The 27,835-nt window shown below is 37.1% G+C and overlaps 1 protein-coding gene across 1 annotated transcript in view; it reads right to left on the minus strand.

Moving 5' to 3' along the window:
- Positions 1–27,835, minus strand: part of LOC111145030 (thrombospondin type 1 domain containing 7B) — a 724,800-nt gene that overhangs the window by 173,577 nt on the left and 523,388 nt on the right. The window contains exon 14 of the mRNA XM_022499648.1: positions 13,315–13,493. Within this exon, the coding sequence (XP_022355356.1) occupies positions 13,315–13,493 (179 nt within the window). The remainder of the gene's footprint in view (positions 1–13,314; positions 13,494–27,835) is intronic.

The following is a 27,835-nucleotide window of genomic DNA, read 5'->3' on the forward strand; positions in this document are numbered from 1 at the left end:
TTCTCAAAACACATGGCACCCCAGGTGATTCTCCAGTCTAGGAAAGAGATCCTCAAAGGCTATACATTAGCATCTTCAGGTGTTATCTGCAGACCCAGAGCTTTGCTACTGTCTGGGAGCTTGTTAAAATCACAGTCTCTATCTCCTTACCCTCAGACCTACTCAGTCAGAGTCTCATTTTAGCAAGTTTGGTCCCATGATTCTCACACAAATGTAAGCACTGCCCGGCCACACTTGTGCCTGTAGATGTGCCTGTAACATTGAGTCTAGGGGGTCTCAGACCATTCACTCCTGCCACAGACAGCTTGAAACACATTCCAGTTTGCCAGAGGAGTATTACCGACTCCTATGTGTGCCATGAAATTTTAAAAAAAGATTAGAAAGTCCTTGATTGAGCTAATCAAGTTCATCCTATGACCCCTTCCAGAGATGGTTTAGGAATGGGCACAAAATCCAACTTCAGCCAATGAAGCACGAGATAGTCTTTTAGGGAGTGAAGGAGACTCAGGGAAAATTCTTTCGTTCCTAAGATCCCTCAAAGAGAGGCACTTTCTTATTCTTCTGATTATTGCTGCATCAGGAGGCTATGCCTGAAACTGCTGATGTCAGTCCTCCTAAAATCCGGAGGATGAAATCAACACCAAAGATGAGAAAGCAGACAGGTTGAGAGCAACTCTGTTCTCGATAACAAGGCTGAGCCACAGAACCAACCAGTCCTAGCGCCCGCATCACCACTAGATTTATTATAGGACGTAATGTATTGCCTTATTTTTTTCAGCCAATTTGGGTTGAGGTTTAGGTTAGTTGCAAATCATCGTAAGACAGAGAAATAATGGATAATTTTGCTGATTGGGTCCAAATTGCTTCATGCATTTTTAAAGGTAAAGCAGTTCTGATACCACAAGCATCTAGAGCATTATCTATAATTCTAACCATTCACTCAAGATTCCAGGAATACAAGTTCCCAGTGAAAACTGAGCAGTGGAGTTGAAAGGAGTGCAATGAGGTCTCCTGGCATGGCATTTATTCTCAGTGTTTGCTGAGTGAATGAATGAATGAATGATGGCACAGGTGCACAAAATTAAAGTTGCCTTTCAAAACATTTATAATTACCTTAAATTCCATTTGATTTTTACCTCTCCTCTTTCTGAAATCTACCAGGGCTCATTAAAAAATTACTGTTGCTAAGGAGTCCCTGTCAACATCATACACTTAGGTAATTTTACTGTCACATTTCTCTAGGTCTCCTCCCAATGTACCTAGTTATACGGCATGGAGATATACCCATAATATTTGAATTATGCAAAGTAAAATATATTAACTACTATGTCGCACCACTCCAAACCAAGGGTCCCTGCAGTATCTTATATTTTTCTACGTATTCAGGGGTATTTGCACAGCCAAGAGATAAGTCTCCTCATGCCTAAGGAAAAGGGATTTGCTGGAGGCCTTATGTTCATTTAAATCCTTTCCTAGAAGAGGTTACTTTCTCATGGTAAAGGTGGTTTCCCCCTTATTGATACAGGGAGATTTATTGTCAGAAGAGAAGAGAGTGTTGCAGAATGTCAGAGTGTCCCTTACTTGTTTTCGTAGAGAATGATGAATATGTAGTATATGGTCATGTCACTGATATTTCCTACTGTACTTTCCCCATGAATATCCCAACTTCCTGGCCCTTCAAGGTATGAAAACCCTAGGCATGGGTTTTCAAAGTCTCTTAGAGTTCCCAACAAGCTTCCGCTTTGGTAGCTGCCATGTTTTCCCGCTTAATAACATCCCTCTTACTGGTTTTTTCCCTTCCCTGAAGCACTTCTTATTTTCTTAATGACACTGCCTGCACTTGAGAAATTCTTGTTTTTGAATCCTATCCTGAGGTCTGCTTCTGGGAGAACCTAATCTAAAACAGGGTCATCCCTTTTCAAGGTGCTCATCCAGAACCAGACTGTACATCTGTTTTAGGGGTAGCAAGGAGAGGCAGCCAAAAATTAAAATCAACAGTAAGGGGCTGCCTGGGTGGCTCAGTGGGTTAAGCCTCTGCCTTCGGCTCAGGTCCTGATCTCAGGGTTCTGGGATCGAGTCCCACATCGGGCTCTCTGCTAGGCAGGGAGCCTGCCTCCTCCTCTCTCTCTCTACTTGTGATCTCTCTCTGTCAAATAAATAAAATCTTTAAAAAAAAAAATCAACAGTAAGTGGGGACATCATGTAGTAGGAAAAGGAACACCAAAGAAAGGCAAATAGAAGAAGTGCGAGTAGAGAGGTGGTCAGGTAAGGCACCTTTAGAAAGTGAATGTGAGCTAAGACTTAAAAATATCAAAACACAAGGCACATGTCAAATGTCTTTTTAAATGAACAAAATGTAAAATTTTGGATCTGCAGTGACTTAAATTACAATTGTGTTCCCTTGCTCCAGAACAGAGCAAAGCAATAGCAATTTCACTTTGTGTTATTACCATTCTGCTTTATGACACATGGAACCTGCTGGCCTCCATCTGACATACTGTGCATTGGAGAGTCTGCTCAACTCAAACTTCTTCCCTAATATTGCTACTCAAATCAATTTACCTTCAGTTCCAAGGGTGACAAGATTGTTGTCTAATAGGTGGAACATGGCTTTGGACAACGCTTCTGCTATTAGAGAATATTCTTTGGAGGCAAACTTTGCAACTGGATCTGTACTTCCACGCTTTCGGCACAGGTCATAAGCACAGTGTCCCTTACCTTGCCATCCAAGAGAGATTTCTCTTCAGGGAAGAAGATGCAACTCCAAATGGCCCTGGGAAGTCTATATGTAAATAGCAGTGGAGTGGGACTTTAATCCAGGGTGGAGGGAGTTTGATGAGTGGCTTCCAGAGAGAAGGCAATAGAGTAAATCCAAGTATCTAACATCATTAAAGAGTATTTGGTGACTCCTAAGTTGAACGTCCATTTTTGTTAAAAGACAGCATGTTAGACAATCACTTGATTTACATGATCAGCCTTAAAATGTGAGAGCCTCACTCTCTATGAGAAAGCCTGTATGAAGGCTGTTGAGGATACAGAAACATAGAAGTGGGGCTCCTTCCTCTGGACTCACAAGAAGCTTCCCTGGCCTGAGGGCCTTGCTGTCTTGGAAAGGACTCTGAGCTTAGAGACATGTGTTTCAGGCAATATCATTAAATGTCTTATAAACTATATTACATAGTTTACACTTTATCCCAAAGGTAACAAGAGATCTATGAAAGGTTTTATGTATAACCAGATCCGTGATTTAGAAAGATCACAGAGGCTGCTGTGTGAGGAATGGAGCAGAGGGGAGGAGAGGAGAGATTAGAGACAGAGGAAATGTGATGGTTATAATGGTTGTTTAGGAGAGAGGTGAGCAGAATTCAGGCAGGAGGCAGTGCTCCTATACTTGTTCTCTTTGGGAAGGCAGCTGTGACTTAGGGGAAGACACCAGTCATTGATATGCTGTGACAGAACACATGCTGAGATAACACTTAATGTATCTGTACAACTTCCACACCTCTTTTCGTGGTGTCAGACAGGCCATATTTCACGTCATTACCTAGAAGTATATACTGTCTGTATTTAGGACAACTTCAGATGCTTTAGAAGTTAAAAAAAAAAAATGCCAATTCTCTACTGAAGTTGAATGTATAAAGCATACCCAATGACAGGAAGTCTACTCTTAGGTATGTATTCAACAGAAATGCACACATATGAGCACCACAAGATGGGGATAGTCATAGCAGTGTTATTTCTAATAGCCCCAAATTCAGAACAAATCAAATATCCATCCATCAACAATAAAAATAGGTAAGATGTGGTCTATACAATAATATGATATACCTAAAGACATAATAGAGCGATGGAAATGAAATATTAGCACAAATCACAACATGGATTCTGTCACAAACATGCTGAGGAGGAAAAGACAGGCACAAAGAGTATACAGTGTAGAATCCATTTATGTAAATTATTTTTACAATGAAAAAACTAATTTATAGTGAAGTGGTCCAAAAAGACACCACCCTAAAATGTGCCTCTTTGACAAATTATTTTAATCCAGTTATTTTTAAGAAACTAAACACAGGAGAAGTTTTGAAAACCAAGTATAAGTTACCCTGTTGTAAGAGACATTTACATATATAAAGGAAAACTCCATTTATAAGGGTGCCTCTCTCTCCGTAGTAGGAAAGAGTGGGGGGATGACTCAATCTCTAGAACCTCTAATCAACAGAGAAAGCAACAACTTAAATACGCATAAGAACCTTACTTATGATTACTGTGCTTTTCCCTATAACCTGCCATAACCCACTCCCCAGCCCCAACATCCTTTCTGTCTTTAGTCGAAGATGGTATTTAGGGTGATGACTTCTGGCTATTTCAGGGAGTTACTCCGTATTTCTGGGTCACTCCTACGTATACAGGAGATATACTGTTACTAAACTTTTGTTTTTGTCCTCTTAATCTGTCCCAAATGATTTTAATTCTTAGACCAGCAAGAAGAATGTTGCAAGGTAAAGCAAAAATTTTTCCTCCCCAACAATACTGTTGGAAGTAGTAGTTCTATTTGGTGAGAGGAAGCGGGTAGTAAGAAAGGTGGAGTACAAAGGGGCCATCTGAGATGTTGATAATCTATGATTTCCTGATGCTGGTGGTAACTGAAAGGAAAGGTTCACTATGTGAAAATTCATAGAGCTCTACCCATCATGATTTGGCCATCTTTTTGTTATACTCCTTAAAAATGTTTATAAAAATAAAGATGCAAAGAATCACAAATTCATAGGAAATTAGTCAGAAATATATAAAAAGTTATGTTCCTTTCTGCTACCAAAAAAAAAAAAAAATGTGGTACTGAACAGGATATTTAGAAATAAAATAAATTAGGCTTCCTGTACAGGAAGCAGTGACAGTAGCTTTACTATGTATCTAAGCTGAGTTATTACGACTAAAATATTTGACCACAAATGTTCAAGTAGCTAAATGTGAAGAGAGAAGCAATGTGCATAACTTAGTTCTAAAAGGCAGTATTATATAGGTGAAAGCAAATGGAGCTGGAAACACAAATTATGTGTTAGAGACCAAGGAAAAAGCATCCTACCTAACATTTATCAAGCACACACTATTTTTCCAAAAATGAGATAGAAAGTTTGTATTTTCATTTTATATTAATACAATAATTTCATGAGGTCGTTGGCATTATTATACCCATTTGACAGATCATGAAGGTGAGACTCAGGTTAAATAATTTTCTCCTGTTCCCACAACTAGGAGATGACAGGGTAGCATTTGACCTCAGACCTGATTGACTCAACCTGTTGCATGTATCAGTGGGTGGATTTGGGCAAGACATTACACCTCTGTAAGCCTCAGTGTCCTCTTCTGTGAAGTGGGGGTTGGGGGGTGGTCCCCCCAGATTGGCTTTGAGTAGCAAACAAACGTGGTTGTGTTTACTGTTTGGATTCGAAAGGACAGGCTAGGTTAACTGCAAAGAAAATCTTTTCCAGAGCTGAACTCAGCAGAAATGGTAGCCTCAGTGGCAAGAATCTCAATTAGGGCAGCATTCACTAAGTTGCCTGATCAGAAGAACCAGTAAAAACAATCCATTGTTAACAAATACACATTCCTGGATCCACTCTAACTGTGCAGACCACAGTCTCCAGAGCAGGGTCCTGGGAAAGTATCTTTACACCACTTCCCACCCGCATGGTGACTGTTCTATTCTTATGATCAGTAAAGGTTATGAAATAATTTATATGCAAACAGCGAATCATGGAACACTACATCAAAAACTAATGATGTACTGTACGGTGACTCACATAATAAAAACAAAACAATGAACTCTGGATTTCAAAATTCAGGTAAGCTTCTCAGAGAAACTATTTTTATCCTGACTCTCAAGTCATGTAGAAAAAAAAATAAATCATGATTCAATAAATGCTTTTCTGTAGGGGTCTAGTATAGGATTCAGTCAGGATCTAGGTAACTGGCTTTCTGGTAACAATATTGGGATAAAGCTTGAAAGATCTAAAGGGTATAAACTTTAACTCATAGGTAAATCCTGAAGATCTAATGCACAGCATAGTGATTATAATAGACAATACTCTACTATTAGGTTCAAAGTTGCTAAGAGATTAGATTTAATTGTTCTCATCACAAAAGGAAATGATAGTTATGTGACATGGGAGACATGTTAGTTAATGCCTTAATAGTGACATTGCAAATATAAATGTATCAAATCAGCACACTGTACATCTTAAATGTATACAATATTATAAATTATATCTTAAAAAACAGATAATTAGCAAGCCATTAATATCTTACTTTCAAGTAGATATTCAGAAATTTTTTTTTAATGAAGGCGCTATACACCCATCATTTCAATTTTGTTTTCTGAAAGGTATGTTTATTATAACCAAATCTTGTGGTTAGAGTCAAAACCATGTTCTTTCAATACCTGAAAAAAAGAGGGAAGTTTCCATTCTGTATTTAAAGCTTAAAAGACTGACAGAATGATTCAAAAAAGATATGAAAAGTAGGTTCTGCCACTATTTTTCTACAAAAACACTTGAGATCTTCTACGTTAAGTACTTGGTTAAGAAGATGGTTTTAGAAATTGGAAACACAGATGATGTGATTTCCTGCTAAAGCTGATGTTATCCAATGTAATATTTCAGGACTTTAGGAGTTAAGAGACCAGGGATAATATGAGATACAGGAACACAGTGAAACAGTTACAAAGAGAAAATCTGACAAAATTTCCCTGTTCATAACTTTGCAGCTGTCCCCAGCCGATCCTGGAATTCCTGCTTAGGAACAGTATAGGGGCTAAGGGCAGGCTGCCCCACTATGGGCTACTTTGGCAGGAAAATTACTCTAAGCTGAAAGCAATCGAGACCCTATCAGCTCGCGAGAAACTTTTGCACCTCCCTTAAACACACAGAAGAGGTCTTTCCCAGAATAAGGATCACTCTCAGAGATAATATTATCAAAATGGCCCATTTGCATGGCAGGGCAAACATCTAATTACCAAACATCTGCTCTTCTTATTACCCTGTGAATTGTATGCCTTTCACCTGAAGTCCGACTCCTACCCTCTTTCTCCTTGGTTCAGAATGACCTGTAGACCTCATATTGCCTGTCCTTGGAATTTTCATGTCTGTGTGAATTCCCCATACATGCTCTACTAAGTTTGATTTTCTCCTGTTAATCTGTCTCAAGTCAATTCCATTCTTAGTCCAGCTAGAAGGACCCTTGAAAAGGAAATAATTCTTGTTCCCTGACAACAGCATTAGGAATATTTACCAAAACAGCCTAATAAAGAACATTCTAGAGATACATAAGAACATCTGAATAACAAAAGTAATTTTGAGTATTTGCAGAGTAGCAATACCCAGTATCAAAACACAGTAAAATTCAAGACAGAGAGGACAAAAGGCATAAGAAAATTGCTTTCATGAGTGATTCTGGCAGCTCTCAAGAAAAATGAACAAATTTCCAAAAGATTTTAACAAGCCCGAGGGGTATTACTTTGGAATGATCAAGAATAGTTTATGTGTAGACACAAATGTGGGGGAAGAGAAATCTCTTAAGAAAAACAATTTTTCTTCTAGACGGTGACAGGGCAAGAACAGAAAAGAAAAATTGCCTGTCCTCTGAGCTCTACTCAGCTCAATTAGTGAGATGTCACAACATGAGAGCAGTTTCGATTGGCAGACAGGCATAAAGGAAAAAAAAAAAGGAAGAAGACTGGCCCTTAGGAGCTGTTTTATGCTGCCTCTGAGATGGGAAGCAGTGTACTGGGTTTTGGAATAACTACTACTACGTTAGAGAGAGGTGATGTGTTCTAGAGTATCTGCCCTATTAAATCCTCCCAAATAACCCTCAGGAATGAATCACTGTACTTCGCTTAATTCTATGGCATATATTTTACACTTAAAACAAAGCCTTTTCAAAGGTGCAAACACCAACACCCCTCCCCACACAAGAATGGTACACCTGAATGTACTTAATCATGGATAAGCTTGGACTGCCTACCATTTTAATGCTCAAGAATAGGACTTCTTACTCCATTACAGTCTGGGTCTCTTGCCAAAGTACTAAGTCCAAAGTGAGCAGGACATTGCCAGGAATGATTTGGACTAGCCTAGAATGAGTGGGAGTTGGGCCGGTCAAAAAGAAGCAAGAAGCCAAAACTGGTTAAGTCGAATTAAAGCTTAAGTGTAGCCATATTTTTCAGGTAAACAGATATTCAGATAGACTGACCGTTTCCACATCCTAACATTTTGCTATTAATTAACAAAGTAGTATTAAAATGAGCATAAGCTCTTTCTCTGTAGAAATATTTTTTTATCCGCAAGCCTCTTCTAAGAAAGAAATATTCATGCTAAAATATTTCTGTGCATCTTTGGAAAGAAAAGTATTCTTTAAAACATTATTACCCTACTGTGAAAAATAAAATGCATTATACTCATTTTCAAATTTAGATCACTTCTCTTTGGGGAGAAGACAGACCTTTAAAATTGCAATTATTTCTAAAAAAGCACACATATTTAATTTATATCCTCTCATTTAGTTGCAAACATAATCAAAACTCAAAAATGTATTTAAGTAGGCAGCATGTATTTTTAAAAAGAATAGGTAATGAATCTCAATGTATCATCCCCACCCGCACCCCCATATACACTGTTAACACACAGATTTCCAACCAAAAACAAAATATAATTTCCTCGAACTCTTGCCTTCAATCACATGAAGAATTCATAAGGGGAAATATAAGTCCAAGAGAGCTTTAATGTCCCTACATTTGAGCTTTTATTAAGGAGAATTCAAAATAAAAAAAATAGCAAAAATATAAAGTTAAATAATCTACTCAACATATTATAGACTATAAAAAATTTAAAATATATTATGTATTTTATTATGCACAGGAGAGTCAAGGGCATCAGCCAACTGACCTGATAATCCAATAAACTATTTAGAAGTTTTCTGCCTTGATAAGAGTTTTGAGTAAACTACATGCCAGAACTATTTAGCATCACAAATATACTTTGCAGAAAGCTATTCAAGTATTGCTGTCACTTTGTCACTTCTAGAGAAAAAGCCATCACATTGATAGTTTCAGGTTTAAAAGGGAGGCTTTTTATGAGAGATTATAAATATTGATTCCACTAACAGGTTCAGAGCAGTGTATGAGCTTATGTACATAACACCAACCTTTTTTTTTTTTTTTTTTTTAAATCACGCAGATTTCAGTGGGGATCCAACAGTCAGGAGTTTTCAGATCAATTTTGAAAGACTCTTTGGGCAATTATAGTTTGGAGGTCCCTATGTCTTTCTTCTAGAAGGACTAGTGTTTTTGAGAATTTAAATGACACATCATAGCATAGGAGATCAGGGTTCTAACATTTTTTCTACAGAACTAGCCACCCAGTCATCCAGAGAGAAGGCTTTTTTTAGAATAAAGCATCTAGTAAACATCATTTGACAATACACAAGGTAGTGCACTATGGGCTAGAATGAGTTACAAAAATAGAAAGACCTTGCCTTCACAAGACCTCCCGTTCTACAGAGAAATGAAGAAGAATGAATAAGCACATGTAGGTAGGCTGACATTTACATAGACATGTGCATTATATATACATATACACAAATTGTATATATGTTTACATATATATTTATTAACAGTCTGTTTGGCTCCATCTGACATATACAGAATTTTCCTTTTGTAGAGGTACTGAAGATATGTGCCTCTCTTACTGCTAAAATTTGGGTTATATATTTTTCTAAGCGCTTACTTACGTGAACAGAACAGAGAGTATTAACCTGGTCCTAAAAACAGGAAAGTAAATCTAAACCCGAGAACTAATTGGAAAGGAGACAAATAACCTAAAGCCAGTAGTGAAACTGAACTTTACAAAAAAGGCTCCGTGGGTGTAGCTCTAACTAGATCATATTTCCAGCTTAGGAAAACAAATCGCCATCTTTTCTAAAGAAAACTTGCCATAAATAATGGAAGCTGGGGAATATTTCCTCAATAATGAAAATTCCTGCCAACCCAATTTATTTTCAGATGAGTTAAGAAATTATGGATAACTTTCAACAGTTTTCTATATAGTATGTAACATGCACACATACATACATCACACAAGAGGCTCTTATATTTAAGAGAATATATAATGAAGTCAGCAAAGATTGGTTTCCACAAATCTACTCCCAGGTAAAAAGTGTGTTTGCTTTAGAAAAGAAATTTCTCTAAGGAGAATTTCTTCTAAATTTACAATTTTTTTTTTTTTTTTTTAAATAACAGTATTCTTCCTTGCCGTTCAGAGACTTATAGGTGAGAGGGAAGCGTTATTACCTAATGCCCCTATCAATTAAATTATGTTAAAATACAAAGTATGGATTAGGGTGAAGTTTTTCAATTCAAGTTGAATTAAGGTATAAGGACCTATTTAGAAACTGTCCCTGTTCCCCTTCCCCCAGGGGATTTACTTGGAGACAAGTCCCGGAAACCAGCTTCAGGTAACAAAGCCCAGATACAAAGGTGGGTCAGGCCAGGTGGAGACATCCGATCAGTAGGGGGATGCATACTGTCTCCCTGGTTACCAAGGAGTATGGGCCCCACCCTTTGGGAGCCTTTTGGGCTCCAATCCCAATCAAGGTGTAATAGGCTGGTTCAAATGTCTACTAGGGTAAATTGTAACTCAATTGGTCACCTAGCATCACTGTGGAGTTTCCTGTGTGTGTTACAATCTCATTGGCCACCTGTGCTTGGCCAGGCCCGACCGCATGGCCTTTGCCCTTAAAAGCTAGACTGTGAAACAGAGAAGGGTCGCCCTCTCTTGCAAGAGGTGAGGCCCCGAACGTTCGGTTAGATTCTTGATGCTTGGCATGAAATAAAGCTTTGCTTGACCTTCGCTTTGTATCGGTCTCGGTCCTTTAATCATGGACCCATTATTGGGGCATAACAAAGGCACACACATGCTAGACATCTGAAACCTCTTTATAGCAGAACACATACCACATACCACACTAAATTTGATTTCTCCTCATTAAAAGCCAGGATTCGTTTTGGAGCATAGCAATCAAATGTCTCTGGAATGCTAATATTCCCTTCTTGAACCCAAGAGTTAGAAATACCTCTTGCAGACAGCCCCATCCTCACATATTTTCACTTATGGAATTTATCTAAGTTATTCTTAAAGTTGGGTTCAAGTTTTTTTTCCAGCTTGTACTACTTCTTAAGGTTACCAGTTTCATATGTCAATCAAGCATTTTGAGAAAGTTTCCTTTAAGTCAAAACAAGTTGACAATTATCTTTATCTTATTCATACTCTCAAATTTGATATACATACTTCTACACATTTGCCTTTGCATACTGAAAATAGAGTCTTAAAGTCTGCACTCCAATGAAGTCCCTTTAATCCCTTGGTAATTTCCTAGTTCATAAAATTAGCATATTAAAAATCAGTGTTTAACATAAGTGTTATTAAGTTTTAGCTCTCATTGAAGGTTTTGAGAAAGAATAAGAACTACCGAGTATTGTTTATAAATGCTTAGTAGTTATTTTCCTTTTTATTATCATTATTATTTTTTAATTATTTGACAGACACAAGTACGCAGAGAGGCAGGCAGAGAGAGGGGGAAGCAGGCTCCTTGCTAAGCAGAAAGCCTGATGCAGGTTTTGATCCCAGGATGCTGGGATCATCACCTGAGCAGGAAGGCAGAGGCTTTAGAGCCACCCAGACAGCCCAGTTATTTTCCTTTTTAAATGTCTGGAAAATCTCCTAGAGAGGGGGAAATAGTCCTCATACATAGAATTCACTAGAAAAATTTTCCTTGTATTCATAAATCTGTCTTACACCTTTCTTTGTACTAAAACAAGGTTTATTATCTCCTTAGACCATCTCTGCTCTGATTGTTGCTCTCCTGTTTTTATTAATCATATTGTAATATTCCCCCTCACCAAACTACCATATTTGTGAAGTTTTGGGGGTTTCTTTGTTTTTGCAATCTCTATGTTGATTTTATGATTTTCTGCCTTGTCTTCCCCCATAGGTTTGCAATAGTTTTGAGAGAAGAAACTATAGTCACTATCTAACTGCATAATCTTAAAAAAAAAAAAAAAAAAAAAAAGAGAGAGAGAGAGTAAAATACTCTGCCATCTTAGAACATAACTGTTTTTTGGTGGAATGGTAATTTTTCACTTTTCAGTGAATTATGGGTCTTTTAGCAAAACTTATGAGAAAAGTATCTAGGATGTTGGCCTTAATTGACACATGGTATCTACTTGCATGTCTGTATGCATTCAAATTAATTAAGAATGGAAATATGGATTTTCATTCCATTAAACAATCTGTACAGAAAGTCTAATCAAAAGGGGGATCATAGAGCAGAAATTAATAGAATTATTAATTGAAGCCTGTGCATGCAGCTATTCTGTTAAAATAGCTGCGTGATTACAAAGGAACTATATATACATATAGGACACCTTTCACGACTTTAAGAATAAAGAATTTTCAAAAATCATCAACATGTGCTCTACCTATTCAATTGATTAAAAAAATACATCTGTCCTAATCTAATAACCACTATATAATCATGGGAGAAATCTGAGGTCTTTATTAAAATTCTTAACTAAATCTTAGACTGTTACATGGGTAAAGGCAACTAACATACTCTAATCAATTTTGCGTAGGATGGCAATTTTACTAGACATCTATATGGAAGGGTATACTCCAAATTCTATTTATGAAAATAGCTTTGACTTTTAGGGTAACAGGTAGAGAAATAGCTTAGAAAAGACATGAAAAAACTGGAAACCTTAGTGAGGTTGAGAAGAAAAAAATAGATGAAGAGTTTGGTGAAGGAAAAGAGTACCCTATTTTTGGAGTACATGGATGAAACCACTAACTACTTACTGCCATAAAGTACTTGACATTCTCCCAACATTAGTATTTATATATTTTTTAGTATTTATATTTAAACACACACACACACACACACACACACACACACACACTCAAATCATTTTTATAATATGAATAATCAAGCTATACTTCAAGACCACACAAAACCAGGTGGATCATTTCTCATACACATTATCATTGCCAATAACACCAACTTGGTCTCTGCATTACCTAGGAGTGGACAAGGCCTCCATTACTAACTCTGTTTTATTACTTTATGTCCTCCTAACCCCTCTTTTGAACTTGTGATAACTTTTTATGAGTTACTTGTAGCAAGACAATGACTTCCATTTCCAAAAGAAATAATCAAGTGAATAAGTTTTTAGTTTTGTTGTTGTTGTTGTTGCTTCATGTACTTTACCTGATTCTTGAGATCCAGTCTGGGACATGGACGACCTCCATTGTAAGGTTTTTCTTTTAGCCATTTGGACCGAATTCGCACTCCAATCCCACAAGATGAGCTGCAAGACCCCCAACTAGACCAGTCGCTTAACTTGCAATCAAATGGGCATGGGATGACACACTCTTCTTGAATATAACCTGAAAGAAAAAGATTTATGTGAAGGGAGGAAAATCTAGGAAAATGTACTGATCAAATTTACCTCTTTATAGAAAGAGTCACAGCTCAGACTGTTCAACAATATCGCTGCAATGGCTTCAGTGCTTTTCTATTCAAATAAACAAAGGTTTTAAGAAATAGGTAATATAGTCACATCTGCATTCCAAATTTGTGCCATCTTATCACTTTATAGCCAATTCTGGGAGGGAAGAGCAAAGAAAATGCAGTTACTCCTATTTTCTGTTAGGAAGAAATAAATTATCGCAGGGCTAATGATGGCACCATCTCCCCTCACTGAGCCTTATGTTCTATAATTCCCACAACTCACCAGCTGGGATCAGGGTACATAAAAGAATGCACCTTTTTTAGTATCTGTGTGCAAAGTTTTCACTAAAAGAGCTCTTGATTCTTACTTCCAGGTAGTTTGGCTTGGAGTTGGGAGGAGGAGAGACAGTGGACCACAAATTAAGAGAAGCAGGATATTATACCAACTACAGAAACAGTGAAAAGTTCCATGATGATATTGACTGGAATCAAGAGACATGGGTGGAAATGCACAGGTAGATGCTCTAGTTATCTGGTCTTATTCCTATCCCAGCCCACTTCTTGCTATAGTCTTTTTCTGGATGATCCCATTATTTAACTATCACCTCCACTGATCATTACCAAATATTTATTTCCAAATCTAACCTTACTGACTTTTCTAAGACCTACTGATCCACTCTAATTGGATGCCTGATTATCTCCAAATTCAACATATCTAAAAGTGAGGCCATCAATTTCCTTAAAAAAAAAAAAAGAAAGGAAAGAAAAAAGCTAATTCTCTTGTATCATTCATCTTAATTAAGTGCAACGTATCTGATCCCTGTACCCTGGTGTCCATGCCTGTATAATTTTATCCCTTTGAGTTTGGGCAGAACCTTTGACTATAATAGAATTCCATTCCCATGATTGGGTTATAATATATAGTAAAAAGTGAGGAACTTCACCAATATAATAATATGTCAAATTAGTTAATTTTGAGATGATCAAAAAGGAGATTGAGAGTTTGGCCCAATATGGTAGCATAAGAAGACCCTGAACTCACAACCTCTGTGGACATACCAGATCTACATGCAGTTATACAGCAATTCCTCCTGGAAGACTGTGAGCTAACTAAACAACTTCTGCACAACAAAAAAAGAGACCATGTAGAGAATGCAAGACAGCTGTGACACAGTAACTAAAGAAACCGCCACGCCTAGTGCTGTGAAGTATAGTGAGAAAGGATAGTACTGAGGGACCATGAGTGGTTTGTCTATCTGGGGCACAGAAACAAACAAGCAAACAAACAAGGTTTAAAAAAGCATTAGAATGAAAAGAAAATAGCCTTAGAACCCTGTCAAGTAGAAAGCTGCTAGAACTCTATCCAGGTTGGAGAGGTTGGCTAGGATCATAGTGAATATTCCCCTCTATCCTCCAGATAGCAGGGTCTAGGCATCCTAGCCAGACTACCACTTCAGCAACCCCTGGGCCCCTAGTCCACACCAGCCCCAGATGCCCCTGGGGCACAGAAAAAGCCACAGGTTAAAAGAGTAACATAAAGGATCCAGCCTTAGATCTCTGCCATACAATGGGAAGGCTGCTGGAAATCTCTCCAGGTTGGAAGGCCTGGCAAGTGTCACAGTTTATTTACTCCTTCCATCTTGATAATGTGGACAAAAATGGGATCCAGGCACCATAGAGGGCCTATTGCCTCAAGTGAGCCTCTTGTCTCTAACCAACACTAGCCACAGCTGTCCCATCAAGGAGGCCCTAGGGCAGCCCATACTGGGACACACCTGGTCAGTACTCACTATAGCTTCAGTCATCTTTCCAAGGTGGTGTAAGCACAAAACACCCCAGAACACTCCAGGTCTGCACCACTTAGGCACTATACAATTTGGCAGGGGGAGCCCTACCTGGAGTGCTTTGGGAACACCTGGGCCACTTCCACCTCAGCTCCAGCCATTGTGCCAGGATGCCTTGGGTGTGAAGTACCCTGGGACACACAGCCCATGCCCATATATGCTTCAGTCACCCCACCAGGGTGCCCCTTCTGTGCAGAGTGCTCTGAGACACCCAAGCTTACATCTACTTCAGTTCAGCTGTGCTGCCAGGACAGTCCCAGCCTGGAGGGTCCCAGGTTCCCCAGCTCACCACAGCCACAGCTCCAGCAGCGAAAGTGACCAGATATACCTCTAGTTTAGGTGAATTAGCTCTTCTGCCGAATTCATATAAACAAAGTCAAGCAAATGGGGAGACAGAAGACAATATTCCAAATGGAAAAACAAGGCAAAACCTCAGGAAATGAACTAAGTGATGTGGAAATGTGCAATATGCTTGATAAAGAATTGAAAGTAATGGTCATAAAGATGCTCACCAGACTAAAAAGAGTGAATGAACTCAGGGAGAACTCCAAAAAAGAAACAGAAAACATAAAAAAATAACAATCAGAGTTGAAGAATACAATAACTGATATGAAACATACACTGATGGGATCAAAAGAATGAATCAGTAGTCTGGAAGACTGGGTAATGGAAAGTGACCAAACTGAATAGCAGAAAGACACAGGAAAAAAAATGAGAATAGGTTAAGGGATCTTTTGGACAGTATCATGTAAACAAATGTATGTATTATATGGAATCCCAGAAGGACAAAAAAAGAATAAAAGGGGCAGGAAACTTATTTGAAGAAATAGTAACCAAAAAATTTTCCTAACCTGGGGAAAAAGAGATACTCAGTTTTAGTTTGTACTAAAAGCCTCAAATACGATGAATCCAAGGAGGTCTACACCATGACACCCAAGAATAAAAGTGGCAAAGATTAAAAATAAAGAGAATTTTAAAAGCAGCAAGAGGGGAGCAACTATTATGCACAAGGGAAATCCCATAAGACTATCAGCTGACTTTTTTTTTTTTTTTTTTTTTTAAAGAAACTTGGCAGGCCAAAAATGAGTGGCAAGATATAGTCAAAGCATTAAAAGGAAAACAAACAAAACAAAACCTATAACTAAGAATATTCGATCCAACAAGATCATCATTCAAAATTAAAGGAGAGATAGTGTTTTCCAAACAAAAAGTCAAAAGAGCTCATCACCACTAAACTTACCTGAAAAGAAACTGTAAAAGGAGCTTTAAGTGAAAAACAAAAGGTCATAAAGAGTAAAAGAATGAAAGAAAATGGAACTCAAAATACAAAGATGTAAAATATGACAACATATACATGAACTATGGAGCAGAGTAAAAATGTTCTTTTAGAATGCGTTGAAGCTTAAGTGATCACCAACTTAATATAGACTGCTATATATTTAGGATGTTATATATGAACGTCATGGTAATCACAAACCAAAAACCTATAATAGATACACAAAAAAAATAAAGAGGAAAAAAGCCAAACATAAGACTATAAAAAGTCATCAATCACAAAAGAAGGGAACAGAGAAGTATGTAAACAACAAGAAAACAATTAAAAAATGGCAATAAGTACCTAACTATCAATTACTTCCAAAGTAAACGAGCTAAATGCTGTAATCAAAAAATGTAAGTTAACTGAAGGGGTGAAAACCAAGCCCCAACTATAAGTTACCCATAAGAGACTCACTATAGACACATACGAACAAAAAGTTAAAGGATAGAAAAAGATATTCCATGCAAATTGGAGAGAGAAAAAAAAAGCTGACATAGCAGTACTTATATTAGACAAAGGAGACTTTAAAACAAAGATTGTATCAAAAGACAACAAAAGTACTACACAATGATAAAGGGATCAATCCAGTAAAAAGATAATGATTGTACATATCTATGTATCCAAAATTTGAGCACACAAATACAAAAAGTGAGTATTTGAAGACATAAAAGGAGATACTGACAGTAATACAATAGTAGTAAGGTACTTTATCATCCCACTTACATCAATGGATAGATAATCCATGTAGAAAAAAAAATCAATAAAGCAACAGTGACTTTTAATGACACATTAGGCCAGACAGACTCAAGATGTACACAGAAAATTCCACCCCAAAACAACACAATACATGTTCTTTTCAAGGGCCCATGGAACATTCTCCAGAATAGATGTGTGAGGTCACAAAGCAGGTCCCCCAAAATTTAGGAAGATTGAAATCTTATCAAGTATTTATCTTTTCCAACCCCAAAGGTATGAAACTAGAAATCAGTTATAAGAAAAGGACTGGAAAAAGGTACAAACACATGGAAGCTAAATGAAATGTTACTCAACAACCAGTGAGTCAATGGACAAATCAAAAAAAAGGAGAAGTTTAAAACCTGAAACAAATGAAAATAAAAATGTAATGGTCCCAAAGCTTTTGGACATAATGAAAGGTATTCTAACAGGGAAATTTGTAGTGATACAGGTGTACCTCAAGAAACTAACAAACAAGCAAACAAACAAAACCAAATGATCTAATCTTTGTCTAAAGGAACCAGAAAAAGAAGAACAAAGTCAGTCTAAAGTTAGAAGGAAGGAAATAATAAGAGCAGAAGCAAATGAAATAGAGACAAAAAGAAAAATAGAAAAGATAAGTGAAACCCAGGAGTTGGTTCTTCGAAAAGCAAAATTGATGAACTTTAGCCATATTACAAAGAAAAAAATTAAAAAGACCCCGAATAAATAAAATCGAAATAAAAGGAGGAAGTGACAACTGATACCACAAATACACAAAAGATCATTAGATTATAGGCCAACAATCTGGACAACTAGAAGAAATGGATAAAGCTTAGAAACATATAATCTTCGAAAAGCAAATCAGGAAGAAATTGAAAAATCTAAACAAATTATGAGGAACAAAACTAAATCAGTCATCAAAAAATTTAAAAGAAAACACTATGAGACAAAAGTTCAGGATCAGATGTATTCATAGGTAAATTTTACCAAACATTTAAAGAAGAGTTAATACATACTCCCCAAATTAATCCAAAAAAAAAAAAAAAAAGAGGAAAGAAAGATTGAAAATACATTCTGCAAGCACAGCATTGTCCTGATACCAAAACCAAAGGCACTATAAAAGAAAAAAGAAACTACGGGCCAATATCCCAATAAACGTGGATACAAGAATCCTCAACAAAATATTAAGAAATTGAATTTAATAATACATTAGAAAGATGATTCACCATCATCTAGTGGTATTTATTCTGGAGATGCAATGATGGTTGAATATCCACAAAGTATTCAATGTGATACACCACATCAACAAAACATAAGATAAAAATGATAAGATCATCTTAATATATACAGAAAAAGCCTTTGACAAAATTCAACATCCATTCATGATAAAAACTTGCAACAAAGTGGTTTTTTAGGGAACATACTTCATCATAATTAAGGCCATATAGGACAAAGCCAGAACGGACATCATACCCAACAGTGAAAAACGGCTTATCTGTAATGTCAGGAAAAAAGACAAGAATGTCTTGCTAGCTTGATTTAACATGGTACTAGAAATCCTAGTCATAGCAGTCAGACAAAATAGGCGCCCAAATTGCTAAGAAAATATGAAACCTTCACCATTTGCAGATGGCATGACATTATACATATAAATCCCTAAAAAAGGCAGCAAAAAACTCTTCGAATGAATGAAATCAGTAAAGTTGTAGGGTATGAAATGTATAGAAATCTGTTGTGTTTCTTACATTAACAGCAAATTAGCAGAAAGAGAAACTAATAATCCCATTTACAATTGCACCAAAAAGCACAAAATACCTAGGAATTAACTGAACCAACAAGGTGAAATACTTATACTCTGAAAACTATAATGATGAAAGAAATTGAAAGATATACTATGCTCATGGACTAGAAGAACCAATGTTGTTAAAGTGTCTATACTACCTCAAGCAATGGACAGATTTAATGTGATGCCTATCAAAACACCAATAGCATTTTTCATGAAACATAATACTAAAATTTGTATGGAACCACAAAGAACTAGCCAAATAGCCAAAAGCACTCTTAAGGATAGAACAAAACTGGAAGTATCACAATCCCAGATTTCAAGATTTACTACAAAGCTGTAATCATCAAAACATGGTACCAGCACAAAAAGACACAGATCACTAGAATAGAATAGAGGGCAGAAAAAATAAAGCAATTGCTTTTGTGGTCAATTAATCTATGACAAAGCAGAAGTATACAATGGAGAAAAGACAGTCTCTTCAACAAATGGTTTGGGGAAAGCTGGACAGCTACATGCAAAAGAATGAAACTAGACCACTTTCTTATAGCACACACAAAAATAAGTTCAAAACAGATTGAAGATCTAAATGAGAGACCAGAAACCATAAAACCCCTAGAAGAAAACATGTCTCATAGACATTGACCTTAGCTACATTTTTCTAGATAGGTCTCCTCAAGCAAGGGAAACAAAAAGATTTTGCAAAGCAGAGGAAACAAAACAAAAAATGCAACCTACTGGATGGGAGAAGATATATGCAAATGTTAAGTGTGATAAGGGGTAATATCCAAATATCCAAATAATATCCAAAATATATAAAGAGCTACAACTCGTCACAAGAAAAAAAAATCCAATAAAACATGGGCAAAAGACTTGAATTGACATTTTTCCAAAGAAGACATATAGATGGCCAACAGACACATGAAAGGATGCTTAATATCACTAATCATCAGAAATGAAAATGAAAACAATGAGGTATCACCTTATACCTGTAAGAATAGCTAGTATCAAAAAGACAAGAAATAATAAGTGTTGATGAGGATGTGGAGAAAACGAAACCCACTCACACTGCTCGTGGGAATGTAAACTGGTGCAATCACTGTGGAAAACAGTATGGTGTTTCCTCAAAAAATTAAAAATAGAAATACCATATGATCCAGTAATCCCACTACTGGATAGTTACCCAAAGAAAAGAAAAACACTAATTTTTTTTTGAAAAGATTTTGTTTATTTATTTGACAGACAGAAATCACAAATAGAGAGGCAGGCAGAGAGAGAAGGGGAAGCAGGCTCCCTACTGAGCAGAGAGCCCACTGTGGGGCTCGATCCCAGGACTCTGAGACCATAATGTGAGTCCAAGGCAAAGGTTTAACCCACTGAGCCAGTCAGGTGCCCCCCAAAACACTAACTTGTAAAGACATATGCACCTTTATGTTTACAGCAGCATTATTTATAATAGTTAAAATATGAAAGCAACCCAAGTGCCCATCAACCAATGAGTAAATAAATAAGTGGTGTGTGTGTGTGTGTGTGTATGGAATATTAGTCATAAAGAATGAAATCTTGACATTTGTGACAACATAGATAAACTCAGAGGATATTATTCTAAGTGAAATAAGTCATACAGATAAAGATATATACCTCATGACATAACTTGTATGTGGAATATAAAAACCAAACAAACAATAACAACAAAAAGGCAGAAACAGACCCATAAAAACAGAGAACAAACCAAAGCTGCCATAGGGGAGGGTGGTGAAATGGGTGAAAGGGTGTGGGATGTATAGGCCTGTAGTTTATAGGATGTGTAAGTCAGGGGAGGAACATTACAGGGAACAAACAGGGAATGCAGTCCATGTATTTTAATAGTGTTGTATGGTGATAGATGGTAGCTATACTTGTGAGCACAACATGACATACGCAGGTGTTGAACCAATGTTGTAAACGTGAAAATAATGTAACATTGTGTGTTAAATATATTTCAGTAATAATTAGAAAGGACAGAGTGTCCACGACAGAATGTTAGGTGCAAAACAAAAAGCTACCGCAACAACAAAAAGGAGGGAGGAGTTTACCTGGGGGTGGGCATGACTTAATCAGGTGAAAACTTTTAATTAAAAGAGTGTCTAGTACATTTCTATGGAGGAAGAGATCTCCCGGTGGCCATAAAGATGCAAAGAGCCATGGGTAAAATGCCTGTGGAGTGGCCATATTTCAGGGAACTGCAAGCACCTTCTAGGAACTGTCAATCAGTAAGGAGGCAGGGATCTCAGCCCCACAGTGCATGGACAGGAATTCTGCCAAGAATTTCAAAGGAGCTGGGAAGAGGAGCTTTCCCAAGTCAAGCCTCTGCTGAGACCTTAGCCTTGGCTGGCATCTTAACTGTAGCCTGTTGAGACTCCCTAGCAGAGAATCTAGGAAAGCCATTCTTATACTCATGACCCATGGAAATGGAGGCAATAAATGTTTTGAGCTGCTGAGTCTGTACTAATTTATGCAGCAGTTGAAAATTACCATATTATTGCCAATACAAATCTGTTATCTTAAACCTTTCTCCATCATTTTATACATATATTATTAGGTATAATAATTCCAATTGTTGAAACATCACAAATAATGCCTTTTGCTCTATAATTCTTTTGTCAGTTCCTGGTTCAAGATCTTCCCTTTTGTTATTGGTCAGTCACTCCAAAGAAAAAGTTTCTTTTCTAAAATATGTAATAACTTATGCGACTCCACTTTCAAAACCTTTGCTGATTCTTCATTTCCTTGAAGGTAAGTTGCCAACCACTTTGCAAAAACTGTAGGATTCCTTACCAGAGGCTCTAAGGAAAGGTTTTCAACCCTGGCTGTAAAATATATTCTAACTGCCCAATGACCAGAATGTCAAAGAATGGGACCTAGAGGAATACTCAGGAGAGTCTAATATGCAGTCAAGGTTTAGGGCTACCTCTCTAACTTGTTTTCCTCCTGACCTTCCCTCTCCTGAATCTTGAAATTTGTCCACATAGGCTAATCCATGTTCTCTGGTAATCTCCATGCCTTTCCTCATGCAAAAACTTTCTCCAACCAGTTTAGCCTTCCTTGTTCATTACATGAGCCACTCTCTTGCTAACAGAGTCAACCACCTGGCACCTTCACTCTTCTGCCATTCCAGTCTGGCAAAACATCAGACCTAGTTTGGTCCAACCGTTTTCCTACTCCACTTAACCCTGGACTACCTCAGCAGAGATGAAGATAATACTAACTCCCCGCTTGTGACATAGCCGTGTGCGGTCTCCATCTTCAACAACCACGGGATTCTCTGACTTTCCTCCCACTCCCATTCCATATTCTCAAACTTTAAAGACCTCATCCCTTCTTTCTCAGAGAAAAAACAGAAGAACTCCTTCAATCTCCTGTGAATATGTCTGTATGCATTCTCATGTTTTTCTTCTCTTTTCATATCATAATGGAAAAGGCATCCAGTTTCCTATATAGGGCACATTTAAAGAAAAGATTTTATTCATTTGAGAGAGAGAGAGATACAGAGAGAAGAAGAGAGAGAATGAGCAGGAGGAGAAGCAGACGGAGAAGCAGGCTTCCCACTGAGCCAGGAGCCTGACTCGAGGCTTGTTCCTAGGACCCCAGGATCATGACCTGAGCCACCCAGGTGCTCCTACAGGGCACATTTTTACCACTTAAGTTCTCTACAAGCTCTTTCAGGACCTCGGTTCCTTGATTGTATTTCCCCTCTCCTTCCCTGTATGCGTGTGCCTGTGTGTTGCATATATGTATTATATGCATTATATACATATTTTAAGTTACATATATGTTATATTAACATGTATATATACACACATAAAATATATCTAAGTTCCACTTCTTGATTAATATTAGAATGACTTTACATTTCTGAATAATAATCACTGACTAGGGAGATTACACTAAACATCTAAGAGTCATCAGGAAGGATCCTTGTGGGGTTGAGAAAAATCACTCCATTTGATGTCATTAAAAGACTAATTTTCTACTGTTTAACATAATTATAATTCTACAGTCCTCTCTAAGGAGTCCTGAGTATTAGTATTAGCTACATAACAAATGCTAATGTAAGATTAAATACATACCACAAGCATTGCTTAATTTTATAGAGAAACTGAGCCACAAAATGATTCCATTTGCTACTGAACAAAAAATGAGGACTAGTAACTAAATGGAATTAATTCTCATGGCATTCAAGCTTCAAATATAAAATTCCAGGAGACTTCATATAAATAACTTTTGAATATCTGAGTCCCCATATAGATCCTATTTTAAAGCAGATCTTGAATTAGATGCCCTTTTAATTCAATGAAATTTTAAAATCATTTTCACCAATTCTTGCATATTGAAGGATTTTAGAGAGCCTCTAGCAACATTTTTTTTCCCCTTTCCCCACAAGACATAAACCCAGAGGATCCCTATGAAAGTCAAGGTCATAAATTCAATGAGTATAAAATAATTTTGAAATTCAACAGGATTAAGCAACAGTGACATTTATTTTTCAGGAAACTTATTTTCATGCTAGAGTATACCCCAAAGGAAAGCCCATAGTGACAACCATTAATAATTGCATATTCTTATACCTATCTCATAACTGAAAGGATTAGTTTTACTCACATATTTAATACTTAATTTTTGGCAACAGAATATGATCAAATGTGACTATATACAAGGTAAACCTGCCATATAAGAATTCTAATTCTTGACTACGTAAACTTCACTAATGTTTTAAAAACTCATTTACATAAAACATACCACAGAATAGCTTCACTGGCAACATTCATAAATCTAAATCCAATTGCTATGAAAGAAGCAGTTTTTCTGCCAAAAATATTTTATACTCCAATTTATATGCAGAATACAGTGCTTGGACCATCATTTACTTGGCCCAGGGATGCTTTATGCTCCATTTTAGTTATCCATACGCATATGAAGTAGGTATGAAGTAGTCATTAGAGAATTATCAATAGAGCATGCACCTACACTGTGATTTTATGAAGTATAAGACATTACACATAGTAGGTGCTCAAAAATTATGTTGATATTATGGATAGAGATGAATTGAATAGGACCTATTAATAGTATCTCTTAATTATGTTATGACTAAAGGAAGTGATTTAATGACTTACACCCAATGGGACTGAAGCCCAGAAACCTGGAGTGACTTTTCTTTTTTTTCTTTTTTTTTTTTTTTTTAAAGATTTTATTTATTTATTTGACAGAGAGATCACAAGCAGGCAGAGAGAGAGGAGGAAGCAGGCTCCCCTAGAGAGCAGAGAGCCCGATGCGGGGCTCGATCCCAGGACTCTGAGATCATGACCTGAGCCGAAGGCAGCGGCTTAACCCACTGAGCCACCCAGGCACCCCCTGGAGTGACTTTTCAATCTATATTACTAATCCCAAATTTTGCTCTTTAGGTAAATACAATGGACCTGGGTGATAATACAGCTCTCTGAATCAGGTAGTCTCATTGATAAAATACTTCCCAGGATGCTACCTGTGCATTCCCCCCCGCCCATTATTCAAGTCACAACGCATCTCCACCCCCTATAAGATCTTGTTATGGAGGATATGAAATATTGATGATATTAAGCCTGAGGAAATAACCTAGGTCAATTACTTATATTTTTCTACTGTGTAAAATAACAGCAAACATCCGAACTAGACAGCACATGTTTTATTTACTGACACTGCTAAAATAATGAGAATATAGTCCCAACAATAAGACAGGGAAAAGGGGCACCTGGGTGGCTCAGTGGGTTAAAGCCTCTGCCTTCGGCTCAGGTCATCCAGGGTCGTGGGTTTGAGCCCTGCATGGGCTCTCTGCTCAGCAGGGAGCCTACTTCCCTTCTCTCTCTTTGCCTGCCTCTCTGCCTGCTTGTCATCTCTGCCAAATAAAAAAAATAATAAAAATCTTTTTAAAAAATTTAAAAAATAAGACAGGGAAAAGATAAAACACTGACCACCTCTTCCTCAGTTCTAAGTGAGGATCTGGGAATACCTTGTGAATTAAAATGAGATGTCTTAATTTCTTAACCTTTAAAGATTTACTGTTTTAATCTATATATTATAGTGCTACTATTTATCTCATAATACACCATACTGAAATGTATCTAATGATATAAATCAAAGTAGTTTAAAGTATGTTTAGTCGAAGTGGACAGAAACATGATGGCAAATATTTTGACAATGTTGCAAGAACAACAATTTGACAAAGTGGATCAATACATTGTCATTGCTCTCAAGGGAAGAATGGACTGTATTAATCATTTATTTAAAATCTAAATCCAGGGGTACCTGGGGGGCTGCAGTTGGTTAAACTTCCAACTCTTGGTTTTGGCTCAGGTCCTGACCTCAGGGTTAGGAGTTCGAACCCCATGTCGGGCTCCATACTGAGTCTATTTAAGACGCTCTCTCCCCCACTCTCTCTGTTCCTCTGTCCCTCCCACATACGAGCAAGTTCTCTCACTCTCTCAAAATAAATACATCTTTAAAAAAAAAAAAAATGGAATCTCAATCTATTAGTGTGTGGAAATTTAGATCAACCTCAGTAGGGCTGTCAGCTTGCTTTGGGGAATTTCTATTTTGATCTAGTACTGCTCCAGAATAGCAGCTACATTGCTTTCAAAGATGGTGCCAGCTTTGTTTAGGCCTCCGTGGGGTCTGAGATAGGAAAGTTGGAAAGCTTCAGAAATATCATTACCTTTTTAACAAGAGTGATTTTTTGAAAGTATTCTCTAGTATCTTTCCTGCATACAACCTTTTAGGCCATCAGAAAGCCTTTGTAATGTTAAACCTTATAAAATGATGGTTATGGTATTGTAAATAACAAAGTTATCTTCTTTGGCCGGACAGCCTGATCAGATACCCAAAACACACCTGATTTAGAAGTTACACAATATTCAATCAATCATGTTGACAAAAGAATTTTCCTAGACTCTTTAAATCTCAAATATTTTGGGATGTGTGGGTAGCTCAGTTGGTTAAGCATCTGCCTTCAGCTCAGGTCATGATCCCAGAGTCCTGGGATCAAATCCTGTATTGGGCTCCTTGCTCAGCAGGGAGCCTTGCTTCTCCCTCTGCCTGCTGCCTCCCCTGCTTGTGCTCTCTCTCTGTGACAAATAAAATCTTAAAAATAAACTCAAATATTTCATAGCATTATTATTACATTTTATTACACCTCCCATAAAAAATCATTTAAATATCAACTAATTTCTTTAATAACAAATATAACTTATTGGTGTCTTTTTAGATGTAGACGGGCTATTCAAAGTCATGGAGGTCAATAGCTTTATTTTATAAACTGGTCAGAAATAGAGAGGGAGCTTTAACCCAGACTTGACTGAGTTACTCAGCTTACTGGCAAGGGGGAAAAAAAAAAAATCACTATACATAGTCCCAGAATGTTCTCTTTAGTGCTAGAGTAATAAAGTAGAAAATCAACTCTGCCCTTAAAGAAATTCTATTTTGGAAGACAACAGTCTTATAAATGAGAAAAAAATGGTATATGATTAGCTACTTAAATTATGTGATACAAATAATATACACCAATTTTAACATAATAGGAACTATAACAAATGCACATCCTAGCTTTACTTTTTAATTTATGTGAAAATACTGGCATAATTTGTGGTAAACACAGGTTTTTGACTTATTGCTTGAGATGGTTCAGCTGCTAAAACTAAATATATCAGTGTTAATTTAATCAATCAACCAAATCATATAAAGAACTGATTTTTTTTTAAAGATTTTATTTATTTATTTGACAGACAGATCACAAGTAGGCAGAGAGGCAGGCAGAGAGAGAGGAAGGGAAGCAGGCTCCCTGCTGAGCAGAGAGCCCGATGCGGGACTCGATCCCAGGACCCTGAGATCATGACCTGAGCCGAAGGCAGCGGCTTAACCCACTGAGCCACCCAAGTGCCCAAGAACTGATCTTTTAAATTGAATTGTTCAGGCAATTTAATCAAGATGGTATTTCCAGTTGTTCATATATACCAAGTTTCACATTAATGACCTTGTGCCAAGTACCTCCAGGCAGACGAAAGAGAGGTTTCTCTCTTAGAAGACACCGAGCATATTAGGGACAAATGGAACATTAGACACAGAACAATCTGAACTGTTCAATTATTAGGACAGTGTGTACTAAAGCACTTTCTATCAATACTGCAAATAAATGCTGTTAAATTTAGTGACTGAATGCTTTAACCACATAATAAACTTGACATTTGAAACACTACAAAGGTATACAGACTGTTGACAAACCAGTATTACTAAGTAATTCTTAGAATGGTGGCTGCAAGAGACATTTCCTTGCCCTGAAAAATCTTGACTTGCATCACACCAGAAATTCTCTGCCTTACATTTCCTATATAAAAAAAAAAAAAAAGCCCTGAAAACCAATTTGAGGGGATATCTTGTATTCATCAGTGCTATTGCCCAAATATATTAGGTTGTGCTCCCTGATCCTTGAAGTTAGGTGTGATCTTTAATTTGCTTTAGCTAATGAAATGTGAGAAGTGAAACATGACACTTCTAGGTTGAAGCCTTAAGAACCAAAGTGTACTTTGTGTACCCTTTCTTTCCTTTATG

The sequence above is a fragment of the Enhydra lutris genome, unplaced genomic scaffold (assembly GCF_002288905.1).
Source record: "Enhydra lutris kenyoni isolate GAN:26980312 unplaced genomic scaffold, ASM228890v2 scaffoldscaffold1, whole genome shotgun sequence".
In the NCBI taxonomy this organism is placed as follows: Eukaryota; Metazoa; Chordata; class Mammalia; order Carnivora; family Mustelidae; genus Enhydra; species Enhydra lutris.